Source organism: Trachinotus anak, unplaced genomic scaffold (genome assembly GCF_046630095.1).
Source record: "Trachinotus anak isolate AG129_WGS33_773 ecotype Australia unplaced genomic scaffold, CSIRO_AGI_Tana_v1 ptg000008l, whole genome shotgun sequence".
In the NCBI taxonomy this organism is placed as follows: Eukaryota; Metazoa; Chordata; class Actinopteri; order Carangiformes; family Carangidae; genus Trachinotus; species Trachinotus anak.
The window spans coordinates 26,871,204-26,889,345 of record NW_027273859.1 but is presented as its reverse complement, the minus strand read 5'-3'; the positions used below and the strand labels follow the sequence as shown (position 1 = coordinate 26,889,345).

General features: G+C 39.2%; 1 protein-coding gene across 2 annotated transcripts in view; it reads left to right on the top strand.

The window, feature by feature from the left end:
* The window catches only part of smarca2 (SWI/SNF related BAF chromatin remodeling complex subunit ATPase 2), a 54,841-nt gene extending 39,527 nt beyond the window's left edge, over positions 1-15,314 (top strand). Inside the window, exons 29-34 of one of the 2 annotated variants that reach the window (XM_071483904.1) lie at positions 626-849; positions 4,341-4,446; positions 4,728-4,829; positions 6,795-6,921; positions 7,940-8,073; positions 14,962-15,314. In XM_071483904.1, the coding sequence (XP_071340005.1) occupies positions 626-849; positions 4,341-4,446; positions 4,728-4,829; positions 6,795-6,921; positions 7,940-8,073; positions 14,962-14,997 (729 nt within the window). In that variant the 3' untranslated portion in view covers positions 14,998-15,314. The remainder of the gene's footprint in view (positions 1-625; positions 850-4,340; positions 4,447-4,727; positions 4,830-6,794; positions 6,922-7,939; positions 8,074-14,961) is intronic. The other variant, XM_071483903.1, reaches the window with a different exon arrangement.
* The last annotated feature ends 2,828 nt before the right edge of the window (positions 15,315-18,142 follow it).

The following is an 18,142-nucleotide window of genomic DNA, read 5'->3' as shown; positions in this document are numbered from 1 at the left end:
TGAACGTGTGCAGATGTGCAGACAACAGCAGCAAAACAAACAGACAATTAGTCAAAAACAATAGAGTTTTGTTTTTAAAAGATTTATCCAAATCCCTTTTCAGTAAAAAAAAAAACATTTTGCATAAAGAATAAACTGTATCAGCTCTTGTGACCAACACTCAAATAAGCAGCTTTCATGTTTGTGTGTAATTCTTAGGCATTTAAAAAATGCAAATCAGTCCTTAAATGGTTCAGATCTTTTGGCACTTTGTCAACAGATGTGAGAAGCATTGGGATTTGCATGCACGACTTAGCAGGCGTAAATAAAATAAAAACAGAAAGAAAAAAACAATAAAACAGCAATCATGTTTAACAGCAGAAAATGATGATGTGAGAACTTCATCAAGAGATTAAAGAGCACATCTACAGCAGCTCGACATCCAGAGTTTAAAATACCACAGTCAGTGAAAGTACTTTCTGCTGTCAAGTCATTTATTCTCCTGTTGCCTGGGGCTCTGTAAATCTGAAGATGGATATGGTCTGTGAAAACTGTACGTTGATTGACAATGATTCCACAGTTCCCACTCACATGTGGGAAGTGATGTAAGATTAACCTGCCTCTCTGCTCCCTGCTCTGGCTCCAGGCCATCGAGGATGGAAACCTGGAAGAGATGGAAGAGGAGATCCGGCTGAAAAAGCGCAAACGCAAGAGACGTCAGGACAAGGACTCGTCAAGCAGAGACAATGGAGGCAGCAAGGCCAAGAAGCGACGAGGGCGTCCACCAGCTGAGAAACTCTCCCCCAACCCCCCCAAACTCACCAAGCAAATGAACACCATCATCGACACGGTCATCAACTACAGAGATGGGTAAGGAGAGTTTCCTCATTGAGATGAATCAGACTGAACGGCTGTTTCATGTCACTGCATCATTCAGTCTGACATGGTCATGTTTCCGGATTTCAAAGAAGTTTGAAGAATTGTTATTTGTGTTAGTCGACCTGAAACAACCTGTGCAGCTGCATTGATCTCGTCCACACAGGATGTTGTTTTTGCAGCAATTTTTTAACTCAGTGCAGTTCAGTAGCATCACAACCTCCAGCCTTTTCAAATGGGCTGAGATGAATCACATCTACTCTAAAACATTTTCAGCAAAACCTGAACAGTAGAACCATATTGACAGTGGGATGTACAGGTACCTGCTGCATTAGACTGCATTAGTTTTAGGAATTTGTATCGATTAAAACTGCCAACCCAGTTTATTTCTGGCATCATCTCCCTCACAGCAAATCAACAACCAGCATCTGGTGTGTGTAGCACCACAGTATTTGACAGTCCTTAACAAAACCAAATGTGTTTTTGAAAATATTCTGCTGGTCCCTCTTTGCCAACAAGGCCAGTTACAGACAGCGGCAGAGAGGAACCGAACACATTTACACTGACAGAGAGAGCAGAGTTGTTTGGGTTAATTAGGTGGTGGTCGTCTGTGAATGTGGAAGTTATTATAGTCTCAAAGCTTTGGTATGAAGCTGGATATGATGCAGGCTTTGCACCAAGTGAGACAGAGATCAGCAGGGTGGCGTGTTACTATCGGCCCAGTGTAGGCAGCTTGTTTGGCCTTTAGCAATCCCTGGTTGCTCCTCTGTTGGCATGCTGCTGAGAATGAGATTGAAAAATTAAGTTTTGTAGGCAGCTTATTAAAGTAAAACTGATTTCATGGAGCAGACGCCTGTGGCTTTCACTTGTCTGTTTTTTAACAAAGATGAAGTTTGTTGATAACGTCACAGCCCTGCTGAGTCTGTTAACTGTGATTTAACGCAGATAATAAACTTCATTTGAATGCTTTTTGATGCAGAGGTGCCTTTACATGCATTACAGATTTGTTTGCATTAAATTTGCGTGCTGTGGCTCTGCTCTGTTTAGGGTCTGTTCTGTGTTTGTTACTATACATCTCGAAAAAATGTTCTTCTGATCAGGGCTGGATGATATGCAAAAGAAAAAAATCATTGCAATTATTTTTACAGATATTGTGATGTAATAAATGACATATCTTACAACAAAAATATGATAATTATATAATAAAGTATAAATAGTAATTATTGATTAGTCACTGTTTTAGTGGAATTGAAATTGAAAACAATGATGATGTGATTTTTGCTGGGATCTGTACCAAACCAGCATATTACCTTACGTCTGGAGAATGTGATTTATAGGCCGGGGCGTCCCTGCAGCACCACAGTGCTCCATTTATAATGGTATGTTGTGACACATTTTACCTTTATCAAAAAATTGCAGCTCCTGCGATTTGGATATTGCATTTGGCCGTTCTGTGATTTTGATAATATTTTGATTAATTGTTGAGCCGTACGTCTGAGTTCAGAGCAGCACCTCTGTTTGTGAGACTGTAGCAAATATGCCATGCCTTGATCATCCAGTGGAAAGTTTTCTCAGATTTCTCTCTGGTCAGCAGAATAAATAAAACAGACATGAAGTCATGTCTTAGGAGCAGTACAGTGAGATAAACAGCCCTGTTTTCTTTCAGTCCAACACTCCTGAAAGTCAGTGTATGAGAGTATTTGTGTGTCTGTGGTCTACTGTGTTGTGTCTGAGCTTTTTTATTTCTTTCTTGTGTGTTGTCTGTTATATACACCCGTGGATGGAGGAACATGTGCATTCATGTTCCCATTACTCAAATATGCCCTGGCTGAGAACTAAGCCAGGAAACTGCTTCCTGCCTTTCCAGCAGTCAGATTCTTTCCTCCTCCAGTTGATGGTTGTTCTTCCCAGAGCATCTCAATCATCGCTCTGGCTCCCCTCACTTCACTAGGCTGGGAGGTTTCGGAGTTTCCACTCCAGGACTTTGGATTCCAATGTTGCACTGCTGTTTCCACATTAAACAAACTACACCTCCAAACTGCAGAAAGCAAATGTGAGAGCAACTTCAATTTGATTTAGAGCTAACTGGAGTTTAATAAACTCTTATCTCTTCAGTGGAGTCAGCCAGCAGTCGAGGCTCCACGTCCTCCATGAGACAGATGAGCTGTGAACAGGTCTCTTTTAAACATGGCCACAGAGATCACTGGGACTTCAAACTTAGGATTCCACACACACATTGTTTTGAAATGAGCAGTGGTTTTCCCGTGTTGCTATCACAAGCCATTGGAAAAGAAAAAAAAAAACAGTTCAAAGCCTTCAGAAATCTCATTCCCCTTAATCCCAGTGTCTTCCACTGAAGTCAAAACCTGGTTCTGGTCCCAGAGGCCCCTGGTGACATAATGCTGCAGTGACAGGCATCACACTTTACACTTCACAGATGTAAAAGCCCATTTTAAACATACCATCCACCTTTGTGGTTTCAGCACAGTTTGCACAGTGGATCTAAGCTCACAGCACGTTCAGAGTGCAGAGGCACCGCAGTGTGGTGATTGAACAATATCCAAGTCATGAGATCAGCAGCCTTGAAATCAGGCTCAATTTCTCTGCTGCTGCAGTGTGTAGGCAGTGGGTTTGTTTTAAAGATAAATCTTGGAATTGATTAATTTACTTAAATGAAACAGGTAAAATTTAAGATTTAAAAACATCTATTAACAGTTTAAACACTGTAGTTTAACTTTTGTTTCCGCTAACTTTGCCTTTTTCATGATTTTCTCTTAATATTCCTGTTCATCAGAAATCTCCTGCACACCTGAGTGGTCTTTGTGAGAGGTGACATGTATGAGGTAGAAAAAGTTGTGGAATATAGAAACCAGCTTTATCCTTTTTTTTAAAAACTCCACCCTGTTAATTTAGCAGAAGTCTCATTTACTTCTTGCCATTTAAAGCCACTGTGTAGAATCTGAAACTTTCCTCCTCAGTGGTCATACGGCAAATGGATTGTGGCAAACAACAATGCACACCACTACCCATGTCCAGTCAGGTTATATATTGTTCATACATTTTTCTGCATTTGTGTGACATGGCGTGTATTTAAACTTGAACAGGACACTGAACCCCAGTTGCTCCTAATGTTTAGGCACATTAAACTCCTTAAACTTACAGCTCTCATAGCCACTTTTTGAATAATTGTATCTTATTGTAACTTGCTGCTGAAATAGCTCAGGTTTCACATTAAAACCATAATAGTGTCATTTCACATAATACTGTAGTTCAGTAGCTTTGCAGGAAAATTGAATCATATGTTGTAGATTTACATGGAGGTGCTGCATATTTTTACATTTATATTCACAGAATTTGAATGTTTTAATCATTAATATTTAAGAATTCAAAACAAAGGAAAGGGAGTTTCAGTTGAGGATCTGCCAGCTGACAGGGTGGTGTATGAATCTAATTAGCATGTTGAAATGTTTTCTGTTCATTTCCAGGGCAGGGAGACAACTGAGCGAGGTCTTTGTCCAACTACCATCCAGGAAGGAGCTCCCAGAATATTATGAGCTGATCAGAAAACCTGTGGACTTCAAAAAGATCAAGGTATAAAGAATATGATAACTTAGGTAGGAACACAAATATGAGTCGAACAGACCAATGATATTGTAAATGCTATTTTGTACAGTAGCTTTAATAAATTAGATGATTTATTTGGTTTTGTTAGAGATAAAGATGTGAAAACAGAAAGAGAATCTGAAGTGTTTAGAGTCGTATGGTCGTCTGGTGAAAACATGGCAACCTTAACTATAAATATATATATATATATCACCTTAACTGAAGCCTCTCAGAGCCTGACTGGGATGAGTGTGTTTTTCTGTCAACAGGAGCGTGTGAGAAATCATAAATACAGGAATGTGGGAGACCTGGAGAAGGACGTGATGCTGCTCTGTCACAACGCCCAGACCTTCAACCTGGAGGGATCCCAGGTCAGAAATCCAGCTGTGGAATTGTAGTTTTTTGCCTAATTAATCATTAATTTTTCATTTGGGGGTTGAACCGTGTGTGATGAGGAGCCAGAAGTCTGCAGGTTTTCACTCTTAAGTCTAGAGAAACTATTAACTGCTGTGTTAACAGTTTCGAAGAATCAAGGAAAACTTGACTTACTTTAGGCGTAACCACGGTTCTCTGAGTAGCGTGATGCTGATGTTCCCTCAGGAACCATGAGATCTAATCCATCTTTTGTTCCTAAGGTGTTTAATCTGTGCTCAGTAGTGGACCTCGCAGTTTTTTCACCCTACAGCTTTTAGTTATGTTGGACAGCAAGGTCCTGTTCAGTCAGTGTGGGGTCACATGAAGGGACAGAAGACACTGAGACAGCCCAAATCCACAGAGGAACCATGGAACAACCGTCCTGCTGAGTACCTTGAAGAACTGTGTGCAAGAGAACTGATGCAGTTTTAAAGGCAAAGCACAGATTTTAATTTGTTTTCTTCTGTTTTTAATTGATAGAAAACTAGAATTACCACCTACCTGCCAAGTTGCAGGAAATAAGGTCACAATCTCCCATTCTTAAGTTACAGCATTGAATAATAACAAGGGGTGTTTTTGCAGAACATTATGATGTCACAGTGAAGAGACATATGTATTAAACTGAGTCATAATTAGTGTATGAAATTATAAATTATGGCCAAAAACATGTTTCAGTGTCATCTCACAGTGACCTTTGACCTTTGACCACCAAGTTACCATCAGTTCATCCTTGATTCTAAGCAAATATTTGTGTCAGATGTAATGAAATTCCCTTTAGGTATTCCTTATATATCGCATTAACAAGAGCATGAGGTCACCATGACCTTGACCGTGACCTTTGACAACCAAAAGTTTGTATCAAAATTTGAAGACATTCCCTGAAGGCGTTTCTAAGATATTGCGTTCATGAGACGGGGATGGACGGACAGCCCAAAAACAGAATTCCTCCGGCCCTGTCGCTGCTGTGGAGGCATAAAAACTGTTTTAGTGCCTGAAACGTTTGCACGTCACCGTCCATGTGAGGAGAAGCACGGTGCTCAGAGAAAAGGACAAGGTTTTGTTTCATCTTATCAGAGACTCTCTCTCTGGATGGTGGACGCTGTGACGTCCTGCTGCCTGAGGTAATGTTTAAAGGGCAACATTTTACAGGCTGGAAGTCTTCACGCCTGCCCCCTCCTGTCCTGACCGTGGACTCATCTACATGCTCATGTGTAAGTGGGTTGTCTCAGTCGTCCAGATGAGCTCGCTTGGCAACACTTAGTAAATTTGCATAACCTTGGCTCTCTGAGTATCGTGAGTGTGATGCGTCATCCATATATAAAAAGACAGAATGTTATGACTGGCATCCACTCACTCGGCTGCATTAATGAAATATGTGATGCTGTGAATACACAGGGGGTGCATCTCATCATCGACAGAAACTCCAAACATTCTGCAGTCACGTCTTCTCTAATGTGAAAACCTGCAGCTGTTGGAGATGGACAAATCAATAGGTGTCATCCTGGGACTCTGGGGACATGTTATGGGCATTTTTTACTATTTATAAGTAAGAATGAACAAACAATCAATTGGTTAAATAAAAAAGAAAATAATTTGTAATCCATTACACATGGTCTGACACCCATATACTGTTCTTTTCTTTTTTCAGGGCTTGACTTTTTCCTCCTCTTTAGTCCAACTAGTTGAGAAGACTAACAGGTTAAAACGCAGAGGTTATTTTAGTTCAGTTAGCTCATATTTACCTGTGTGTATTCTGTTTGTAGCCCTTTAATCTATTCTCTGTGTATTAATACTTCATATTTTCTTTCTTACTATCTTTACCCTCACTCCCTTTTTTGTGCTGCAGGTTCTTCCCAGTACCAAGTCGTTCCTCCTGTTCGAGGAACTGTTTATAAAATCTGGTCTTGTTTGTTTTCCTGCAGATATACGAGGACTCCATTGTCCTTCAGTCTGTGTTCAAGAGTGCCAGGCAGAAGATTGCCAAGGACGAAGAGAGTGATGATGACAGTGATGAGGATGATGACGACGATGATGAGTCAGAGGCTGAGGGTGAGGTGTACTGTTTTTAGGACACGCATGCAAAACCAAAAACATAAACAAACACACACACACACACTTTTGTTCTATTATTGTAAGGACAATCATTGACATGTCCTTCACAAATCCTACCCATCACAACTGAATGTCTTACTCTAACCCTAATCTAACCCCAACCCTAAAACCAAGTCTTGACCCTGAGGAAGCCCTATAACGGTGTTTCAGAAAGTGAGGACCAGGCAAAATGTCCTCACTCTGTTAGGAAAATACTTTTCTTAGTCCTCACTATGTAGCATTTACAAGTACACACACACACACACGTGCATGCACCGATACACGTGTGTCATCTCACTTAAATTCTACACTGTAAACCCAGTGAATGCTGTTCTGATAACCCTAACATCGCACAGAGGGAAGAAAAAAAAATGCTCTCGATGGGGGAAAATATATATTTTAATTGGGCAAAAAATACATTTATGACCCTGGAAACAGTTGTTTTTAAAAGAAAACAAGTCAGTTTTATAGCTTATTCTTTGGAGATTTGACCTGGCCCTGCACAGCAGCAGAGAACCAGTAGAACACTCCAGAAAAAGTTATAAATAGAGGGTTTGTTCAATTCCTGAAATTACTCACAAATTTTATCTCACATGTAAACATCATCTTTTCAAACTTTTAAAAATAAAATTTTTCTGTATCTGTATCAGTTAAAAAAAAAAAAGTAAAATATTAGTAAAAATAAATACTCCAGTCTGATGCAGCTTGAGAGGAAGTGCCCAAATCCAAGTTTGCAGATCTTGTAGGGAAGAGAGTGGAAGCTTTTTTTTGGATTACATTTCTAAAAACATATTTTGACTATGTCATTATGGGTTAAACATAAATCAGGGATTCCAGGTATAATCAACATGTTTTGAGCCCTTAAGAAACTTTAAGACGAGTGTAATGTATGTTTTCTGTCAATGACAAAACCAGCTGTGAGTTTGTTTAGTTGAACTTTACAGTTATGCCTGCTTTCCCCTTGTGCTTCATTCAGCCAAGTCGGTGCGGGTTAAGATCAAGCTGAGTAAAGAGGCGCGGAGCCATGACAAAGGCAAGAAGAGGCAAAGCCGAGGGAAGGCCAAGCCGGTGGTCAGCGACGACGACAGCGACGAGGACCAGGACGATAATGTAGGCCATTCACCTTCACAGCAGTTTACTGTGTCGTTAGTGCACCTTTCAACCACAATTACACAATGAAAGGCTCATACCTCACTGTAAAGCAAACCTTAAACATTTATATGGATGTGACACTGACATAAATTACAACTATGAAATTATTTCAATAACATTAGCTACCAAAGCTTAGGGAAGCTCAGAGTCACAGTTTATCCTCTGGAACATGATGCTGTTGGCAATCTGTCTCTAGCACGGTGGATCTAAATCCAGATTGTCCCCCTGGTTTCCCTCCAGCTGTCTAATCAGCAGCTGTCTCACACCTGAGATGTCTGGTGAACTGCTGTTGAAGTGTTTGTAGAGGAAAGAAAACACCAGTCTACTGGGTCATCCAGAACTTCAGCATTTACAGTGACACACAAAGAGCCAAACAGACATCAGTGTCACAGTGAAGTGAAGGATTAAAGCACGTTTCACACGGCTTTTTAAAATGTCCTCAAGTAAAGTAAGTAAAGTAAATGTCAGTGAGCCACAGAGCAAAATCTCTAAACTGATTAATTGGTCTTTGTTTTCATAACATTAAATATTCTGTTATGCATCCGTCTCCCAGGCAGGATTGTATTTCAGTGTAATACCCACCTTCCATTGGGTTTATCCTTTTCAGTGTACTTGTCCAAACAGTCCGACATCATCTAATTTGCTGGCAGCATACAATGAAACCAGCAATGGGGAATTAAATTAAAGCCATGACAACCGCCTCTAATGTACCCCCCGCCCCTTCTGCTTCTCCTATTGGTCATGTAATACTTTCCTCTCTGTTCCATCTTAGTTTCACTCAGTGGATTTCTTAGTGATATGACCTGTAGATTCAATGCCATGACAGAACAGCAGGCACTGAATGAACGATGTAACTTGTCACTTCCTGCATCTGCCGATCTCCATCAAACAGCTGACACATGATCATATTCTGAAACTAAAATGACAAACTTCACTTTTCGTAATTACTCTGGGGAACTGGGGAGATTCTTAAACTCAAGGTGACATTTTTATTAATCCGGGTGTGACTGAGACAGCCTCCACATCCAGGTTAAAAAAAGCAAAAGCAAAACTTTCAAATTAACTTCCTGAGTGACACCTGAGGGAAATATAATGCCACAACAATGCATCAACAAAGCCAGAGAAGAAGAAAACAAGCAAGCAAACAAGTAAACATTGCAGGATTAAAAATATTCAAAAAAAAAAAATTAATTTAGCAAACGTTAAATGTGGAAGGAAATGCTCCGAATGTTTATCTGAGCCCTTAAGGATCCACTCAGTGTGTCACTGAATGTAACTTCGGTTTGTTTACAAGCAAACACCACAGGGCACCTTTAATTTCACTTGACAACTAGAAAGCTCTGAGTGCAAACCTGTGCCACAGCTGCACATCCATCTTCATTAGCTGCTTTAAGAACAGAATATGGAAATGTGCTTACTTGTTGCAGTTTAACCAGTACAACCTTTATTTAATCAGGTAGTTTCACTGAGATTAAGGCTGCAACTCATGAACGTTGTCATTATCTGCAGACTATTCCCTCCATTAATCAATGAATTGTTTTGTCCATAAAATGTAAAAAAAATAGTAAAAGATTTCCACTATAATTTCCCAAAGCCCAGGAGAGTGTATTGAAACAGCTTGTTTTCTATTCACATGACAAAGAAAAGCAACAAGTCCTGATATTGCAGAAGCTTTAAATAGCAAATGTTTAAATTCTTTGCTTTGAAAATGACTTAAACAATTAATCAATTATGAAAACAGCTGCTGATTAATTTTCTCTAATATCTAATTGTTGCAGCTCTAAAATAGATCAAGATCTCTTTTTAAGGTTCTTTGTTGTTTATTCCTTTTATATGATGCAAAGCACTGGATTCAGTCTGTCCACGGTCAGTGTTAATTTGTGGGTTATCAAGAGTTAATCTTCAAATTTAGTCTGAACAGTAGTTTGAGAAGAGATGTGACACACTGAGGCAGCTTTAGAAGACACTATAAATAAAAATGAGTGTGCGTCCTTCTCTTCTTGTTGCACAGTGATAAGCTGCATCAAGCCGTTTTAAAGGTTGGAAGAGATGCGTGTCTCAGTTATGGATTTGGTTGTTTGATGTGGAAGAAAGTAGGAAAGATATGTTTTTAGCAGATTTTTGGTGTCGACTGGTCATTGTTGTACAACTCTGGGTTTGATGAGGCATTTTTTAAATAACATATCAGCAAATAACAGCTCAACATTTTCAGAGAAGCTGTGTTTGCTCAGTAAAGGGCAGTGTGCTGATGACGTATGAGCTAAACAAATATGTGTGTGTGTGTATATATATATATATATATACATATATATATATATATATACACACACACACACACACACACACACACACACACACACACATACATACATACATACATACATACATACATACAGTCAAGCCGAAATTGTTCATACCCCTGGCAAATTTTGACTTAAAGTTACTTTTATTCAACCAGCAAGTTTCTTCTTGATTGGAAATGACACAGGCATCTCCTAGAAGATAATAAGACAATGTACATGAGGCATCATTTTGGAAACAATAATTTCTCAGCTTTTATTTACATTTGAACAAAAAGTGGCATGTCCAAAATTATTCATACCCTTTGCAAACTCTCACAGTCTATGGGAAAATCCAAAGTTCTATACCATTCCAAACAGTCCAAGCTGTTCTAAAGCATCCTAATTACCCTGATTCATTGGGAACAGCTGTTTTAATCAACTCAACAGGGGAAAAACAGCAGCTCTCTGCAGTTGGTTTGTGGACAGTCATGGCTAAGACAAAGGAGCTCAATGAGGACCTGCAGCTGTGCATTGTGGCTGCTCACAAGTCAGGAAAGGGCTATAAGGCCATATCTAAATGTTTTCAAGTTCCAGTGGCTACAGTGCAAAGTATTATTAAAAAAATACAAGACATTCTGCACTGTAGAAAATCTCAGAGGATGTGGTCGGAAGCCAAAAGTGACACCTGTGCTGGCCAGGAGGATAGTTAGAGAGGTGAAAAAGAATCCAAGGATCACCACCAAGGCCATCCTGGTGAATCGGGGCATGCAAAAAGCTGGTCAGCAAGTATAGGAAGCGTTTGATTGCTGTAATAGCTAATAAAGGCTTTTCTATTGATTATTGAGAAGGTTATGAACAATTTTGGACATGCCACTTTTTTGTACATCGTCTTATTATCTTCTGGGAGATGCCTGTGTCATTTCCAATCAAGAAAAAAACTTGCTGGTTGAATAAAAGTAACCTTAAGTCAAAATTTGCCAGGGGTATGAACAATTTCGGGCTTGACTGTGTGTGTGTGTGTGTGTGTGTATACACACGCATATATATATATATATATATATATATATATATATATATATATATATATATATATATATATATATCAAAGGTAAACCAGAAGAAACCACATTTGTAGGAGAAGGTGGAGCTGAGGAGGAGTGAGGGGTGGATCTGACCTGCTCTGTCCTCTATCCTGATTGTCAGGCAGGATGGTGTGTGTGCTACAGGTGGTCAGTCACAGAGCAGGCCCCGCCCTAGTCCAGTGGTTCTCAAACTTTTTCACATCAAGGAAACTGACACAGATTAGACCACAGACCCCCATTTGATAAGATTTTTTCCCAGAGTCCCACACATGATAAGATTTTAGTTTTTAGATGTTTTATTACAGGAAGTGTTTGAAAGCCATGGACAGAACAGTCATATATTCTGTCATTGTGTTATTCATGGATGGAATTATAGTGAAAATAAATTGAGAACTTTGAGAACCACTGCCCTGATGCATACCCTGCTTTATGGTCTATTTTCCTCTAAATGGACCATAATTTAAAAAATGAACATCATGTTGTAATGAAGAAGACTTGAAACTAGAGACTGAGACCGTAAACTTTTACTGAGGTAATAAATCAAGTGAGGAGTAGAGACATTTTCCCATAGACTTAAATACAATCTGACTTCTATTTACAACCAGTGGAGTCGCCCCCTGATCGTCATTAGATAGAATGCAGCTTTAAGGCTAAGAGTGTACGTCCATTTTTCTACACAGCCTGTGTCTGGGTAATGTAGAAAATTAGTTCTGTTTTGAGTTCTGTGCAGTTTAGTTTGACCAAAACGAGATACTGACATTGTTGAAATAGATGATGCACAAAGACTGAGTTTGAGCGAAGCCTGGGAGAAAAAAGAAAAAAGCCATTAACAAGATAAATACTAATATTCATCAGCTTTTTCTGTTTTCTGTGAAAAGGTTTTATTTCCACATAAATGTGTTATTTTAAAGAATGCATGAGTACTTGTAATCTCTTTCGTATATACTGTATATCACAGTTTGGTTAAATAGCAGTGTCTTGTAATGGGCCAGATGTTTGGCAGGACACAGAAATAAAACTAAACTTAAAGGTGGAACAAGCATCATAAGGGACCATCTCCACTCATCACACATTTGTTTTTTATCTTCAGATGTTTTTCACATCACATAACATTCACTGCACAGACATTTATATGCACACACAGTCACAAACACCATACTGTATTTGTGTTGAGTTATTCAATGAACTCCATCGCTGTAGAGGCCATAGTCCCAACATGTCATCCTAGATCAGGGGTCGGCAAGTAAGTTTGGCCTCAGGCCAGTTTCTTCCTAACCCATTACATGTTGGGCCAGATCATAATCAGAGGCTAATTTTAAGAACCTGATTCATTAAAATGCAACTTAAATTTAATTTATTGTGTGGCCACAGTCGCATATATACATATGACTGATTCATTGAACTGTTTTAATTTTTTCATATCACATCATATGTCTGCTATTTCAGAGGTCCATCAAGCAAGTGACAGAACCTTTGGAACTTCCTGTCAGAACCTTTCATAATAAAAGAAGGAAGCTTGTTTGAACTATAGAATTTCAGAAAAAAAAAACATTCTTGCGTTTTTATTTTGTAGACAAAATCTCTAAAGAGGAAGTGATTCTGTGGGTAACTGTTTCTGCTATGACTGAGATCTACTGCAGAACCAGGCGCTGTGTGCTGCTCCTGATGTGACAGGGTCGTGTCTGTCGTTCACTCTCAACGTGGATAAAAGTGTAATGAGCCCGCGGACCGCCAGTTGCTGACCACTGTCCTAGAGCCATCTGCCTTTTAATACTGTCAGTCACACACTCTGTCGGGAAACCTCTCATTCCTGAAGTATCGACAACCCTGACTTCTCTCTGTCAGCAGATGGCATTTGCTGTCCTTGTGTGTCTTCCCTTTGAGAGCAGAACTCCTCACATCTAAGCACCTATTGATTGGCAGGTACCTGGCTTCTAAAAGGCTCTTTATTTAAAGAGTGTGTGAAAAGGTCGACGAGCGAAGCCTGTATGAAAATACAAAGACAGTGATAAATTTAGCATCATATCCACTTCAGGTGCCAGGCTTAAAGACAGCACCTGTTAGACACAGGTCAATTCCAAGAGGATGAGACGTGAAAGCATATTTCTGGAGACGTAGTTCATATATATTTTATAGTTGTAAGCTGTTTACAATACATTCATACATTTACTACCTGAATACTAACCTGTGTCCAAAAAAACAGGGTGATAAAACCTGCAGCACCATATAATTTATTATTGCTGATTGTATTAAGATTTTATATCAATTGCAGCAGCTCAACAGAATCTAACTTGTTGATGTTTACTGATGCAGGAAAGTGAAACAGTCCATGGTGTAAAGACTTTCTCAATGCCTGTGTTGTGGTTAGAGTTACCTGCTGCAAGCTTTGTCCCTGCTGCCAGTTAAAGTTGTGCTGATTGACTCGTTCAGCCGGACTTGACAAGGTCAGGAGTTTGTTTGTTTGTTTGTTTTTTTTGGTTCTTTTCTTTTGAATTATTTATTTGGGCTCCGGCGTGACATGTTGGGGAAAGTCATTCATTTCTTTTTCTACACAATGAGCCAGAAGTCTGAAAATTCAAGATGGTTAGGAGTTACTTTACTTCAGATGAAACAGAGATGTGTTATTATATTATTATACATTTATTTGATACAGAATAGCCGCTGCCAAGACAACTTGAGTCAGAGTGTTACAACCTGCTGCGCAATGTTCTGGTGTCTTTATACTTAATGTTTCACTTGTATCTTAAGCAACAGAGACGTGTTTGCCCCCTGCTAACACACAGGTACGAGTCCACCTTAGCAGGAGGAAAAATACATTAAAAGCAGCACTGAACACTACCTTAATATTACAGGGATTAGAAATAGTTTCCCCGTCATTAGATCTGTTCTCAGTTGTGTGGTGTGTGAGTGTTTTTATTCATGCCTGGAGTGATGCTGAACTGCCAGGTGTTTGAGGTCAATGTAAACCGCTCAGCTAAAATAAGAGCCTCACCAAAGCATGGCCAAAAGCCACATTACTCTGTGAATATAAATGTAGCGAGTGATTTCTTCAGCTGTCTATCAGTCATGGTGGTAACATAATCTGCCTCTGTGCAGCGTCTTCAAAGGAAAGTCTTGTCTCTTTCTGTTTATCTCTCTTCCTCCTCACTGCAGATTACGAACTGAACTTTCCCTCCTGAATTTCTCAGAGGTCTTTCTAAAGTCCTGGTGCTTCTTCACCGCTCTTCTTGTCAGCGTCTGCCCAGAAACAGAGTCTAACAGGAGGAGAGGATGTGAGGAATAGGGCACTGACTTCACCTTCAAACCCTCTTCCCTCTGAAGAGCTTATTTCAGTGTTGATATATTCAGCTCCAGATGACCTACGCTGCCTCTTGTTGACGCTCTTTACAGACAATAAACCTTCATCACACGGCGTTATCCCCCTCCCCTCTGCCTTGAAATCTCCCTCCCTCCTAATGCTCTTAATCTCCCTCTCTCTGCAGGATCAGTCAGACAAGAGCAAGAGCGATGATGAGTGAGAAGTGGAGGCCAGGACGTGACGATATTGTTTATAGCACTTATAAACAAAAAGGACAATATCTTCCATTACTGTCGTTCATGTGCATATCCTGCATTTGTTTTGCTTCATTTGTCCTCTTTGTCTCTGTGTAGTGTGTATTGTCGCCCCCCCCCCCCCTTCCAGCTTGGAAATTTATTACTAATAATTGATAAGCTACAGCAATACCAATTTGCTTATCTTCCTGTTTTTAAGACACTTTTGTAGTATATTTTTTAACTCTGGCCTTTAACTAAAATTTAAATTCTGTATAAAAACAGGAAAAAAAAAAAAAAAAAAGATTTGGCCACAAGCGCTTTTGCTTTATTTGTACTTGCTTGCTTGCACTTTTAGAAAATGAAATCTTAATATCCAAATTTTTAAAAAATGTAATAGAAACAAATATATATACAGTTTATGTAGCCAAGGACATCCAAGAGAGTTTGGAGACCCACAGGTGATTAAAAAATGGCAATCAAGTTTTTAACTCTTTGATTTATTGTATCACCTCGTGCAGTGCCAAATGTTGAAAAGTAGAGAAAGTGATCATGTGCTAAACCCTGCCCCCAGTCAGAGATTGTCTAATCATAGCTTAGCAATGGTACCTCAGTGCAGCAGGCTTTTAGATAAACAATTCAAAACAATGTGGAGGGTGCTTTTTTTTTTTTTTTGTTTTTGCCTTTCCAAAACCAAAACAGAGCAAAAGGTATAAAGAATAGATAACATTTCCTTATTTATCCGCTTTTATTGAAACTGCAAAGCTTCGCACATTCGGTTACTACCTACAGTAGTAAGAAAAACTGAGATGATTGGTCAATCAACAGGAAAATGGCCGACAAAAATAGTGAAACAGTGCCAAATATTTAGACTTCAAGTCAAATAAAACGAAGACATTTTAAGATGTCGTATTCAGTTCTGAGAAGTTGTGATGGGCATTTTTAGATTTACGCAGACGCTTTTATCCAAAGCGACTTCGAAGTGAGGAACAACACTAAAGCTTCAGCGCAGTAGGACTACACGATTAAAACTAAAATAATCGGCAGATGAATTGATAAAGAAAATCACCAGTAGTGTGTGAGGTGAACTACCTACATTAGTTTGAGGGGTAATCGTTTACATTTAGAAAGCTCCAGTCAGGACGAGCACATCTACTGTGAAGTATTTCTACCCTATGGAAGCTGATCCTGGACCCCATGAGAGTTTTGGCTAATGTGAGCAGCTCTGTCCGGTTCTGTAGTGGATTTGGGGGAGCTTACACACCAGCCAGTGTTTCCCAAGAGTTACGTTTGGCAACCACACCGGTTAATGCTTATTGTGAAAGTTTCTACTGTAGTAATTTTAGAAGTGAAAACATACGGTAAAACGCGTAGGAGTACGTAAGGGTTATGTTAGAACGTGGAGAACAGTCTGGATGCTGTTGTCAACTGGAAACAGTTGAAAAGGTTAACCAGAGACGGCATTAAACCGCTCATGGAGCTAACGTTAGCCTAGCGACCTTCTTCATTTTAGTGGAATAGAATCTGACAGTGACAGTTGCCATTTGGGCAAAATCAACGGTGACTGGCTGAAAATGTGAAACATGCTTTTTGTCCATTTCCATTGCCCAAAAGAGGGGCTGCACCTAACTAGTAGTTACTTTCATCAGCAGTTATTCTGCTTTTTAGTAGTTGGATTAATCAATTAATCATTAGCCAGTTAAATGTCCAAAAATAGTGAAAAAATGCCAATTACAGTCTCCAGATGTCACCTCGTCACCTCTTCACGAGTTTCATCCGACCAACGGTCAAAAGCCCAAAGATGTTCAGTTTGTTACTACTTTGTTACCACTATATTTACTTGATAAACAAGTAAAATGATAAATCAATTTGCTGTCGATCGACTTATTGATTATTCGACTAATTGATTTAGCTCTAGACCTGTTTCAAAACTTGCTCTGAATTTCGAAAGCTTGCCAGATGTAGCATCACTAAGGGCTTAGTAAACGGTCAGTTACAAGGCAACAGGATTGTGAGAGCTATCTTAGTGCCAATGCGACAGGATGTCGGTTGTTGCCTGATGATTTCCAGATTAAATCGAGGTGGCCATAAATGCTGAATGCTTTTTAAATTGCTTTTATTAAGAAAATGTAACCATGCATTATATAAGTTGCACATCATGTAGATAGGTCCATGTGTTTCATGTGTCTTTCCCTCCAATTCTTTCAAGCTGTTGTGACTCAGCAGAAGCTTTGAACTTGTAATAACTTTCTCACGCAGAAAAAGGTGCATTTTGGTCATTTGTACTGAGGAAGTGGCCTTCAGAGCAACATCTCCCTGTAGGCAGCAGATTCACAGGGGAAACACCTTGTTTCATTGAGTAAAACCAGCTATTGGAGCAGTAAATGTAGCTTTTTAACGCGTTTGAACACGGTGCATCACGCAGTCCCGCTGCAGCAGCAGATTGTAACCAAGTTCAGCTGGATTTTTGCAGTTTATAAAACAACGGTAGACAAATATTTCAGACAAAACAGTATTATGGATTTAAAAATCTGATTTGAATGACATTGAATATAACGGTATATTTTAAACTGTGTATTCATTTCTACATTTGGACTGATGTGTTTGTGTTGCGTGTCATTTTATTGGTTTATATGTTGTTTGTAGCATGAACTATTTTGGCAATATACTGTGTACATGCAGATATATCATTTTTGTAATATGTGCTTGCCAACTCTCCATAAGTGTGACTTAATCTTTGCTTTCTTTGCACAGTGTCTTTGTGGTTGTATCTCATAGCCCAGGGCAAATAAAATCCACAGATTTTCAGCACAAAAAAAGTGTAACTCGTTTATTTATTCATTGATCTAGTTTTTGTGACGCACACTAACTTATGGAATTTATTGAACATGCCATTTACAATAGTAAGTCCTCAGAGCTCTGGATTTGATTTAGTGTTTTCGTTACAAAACTAGCTTTTGGTTACAAAACTGCAGTGGTGAAATGTAGCAGTACATCTGCAAAAGTATTGTACAGAAATTTGATGTACTTATGTTTTACTTAAGGATTCTCTTTTTATGCCATTTTATACTTCTACATCACTACATTTCAGAGGGAAATACTGGACGTCTTGCTCCACTAAGTTAACTGACA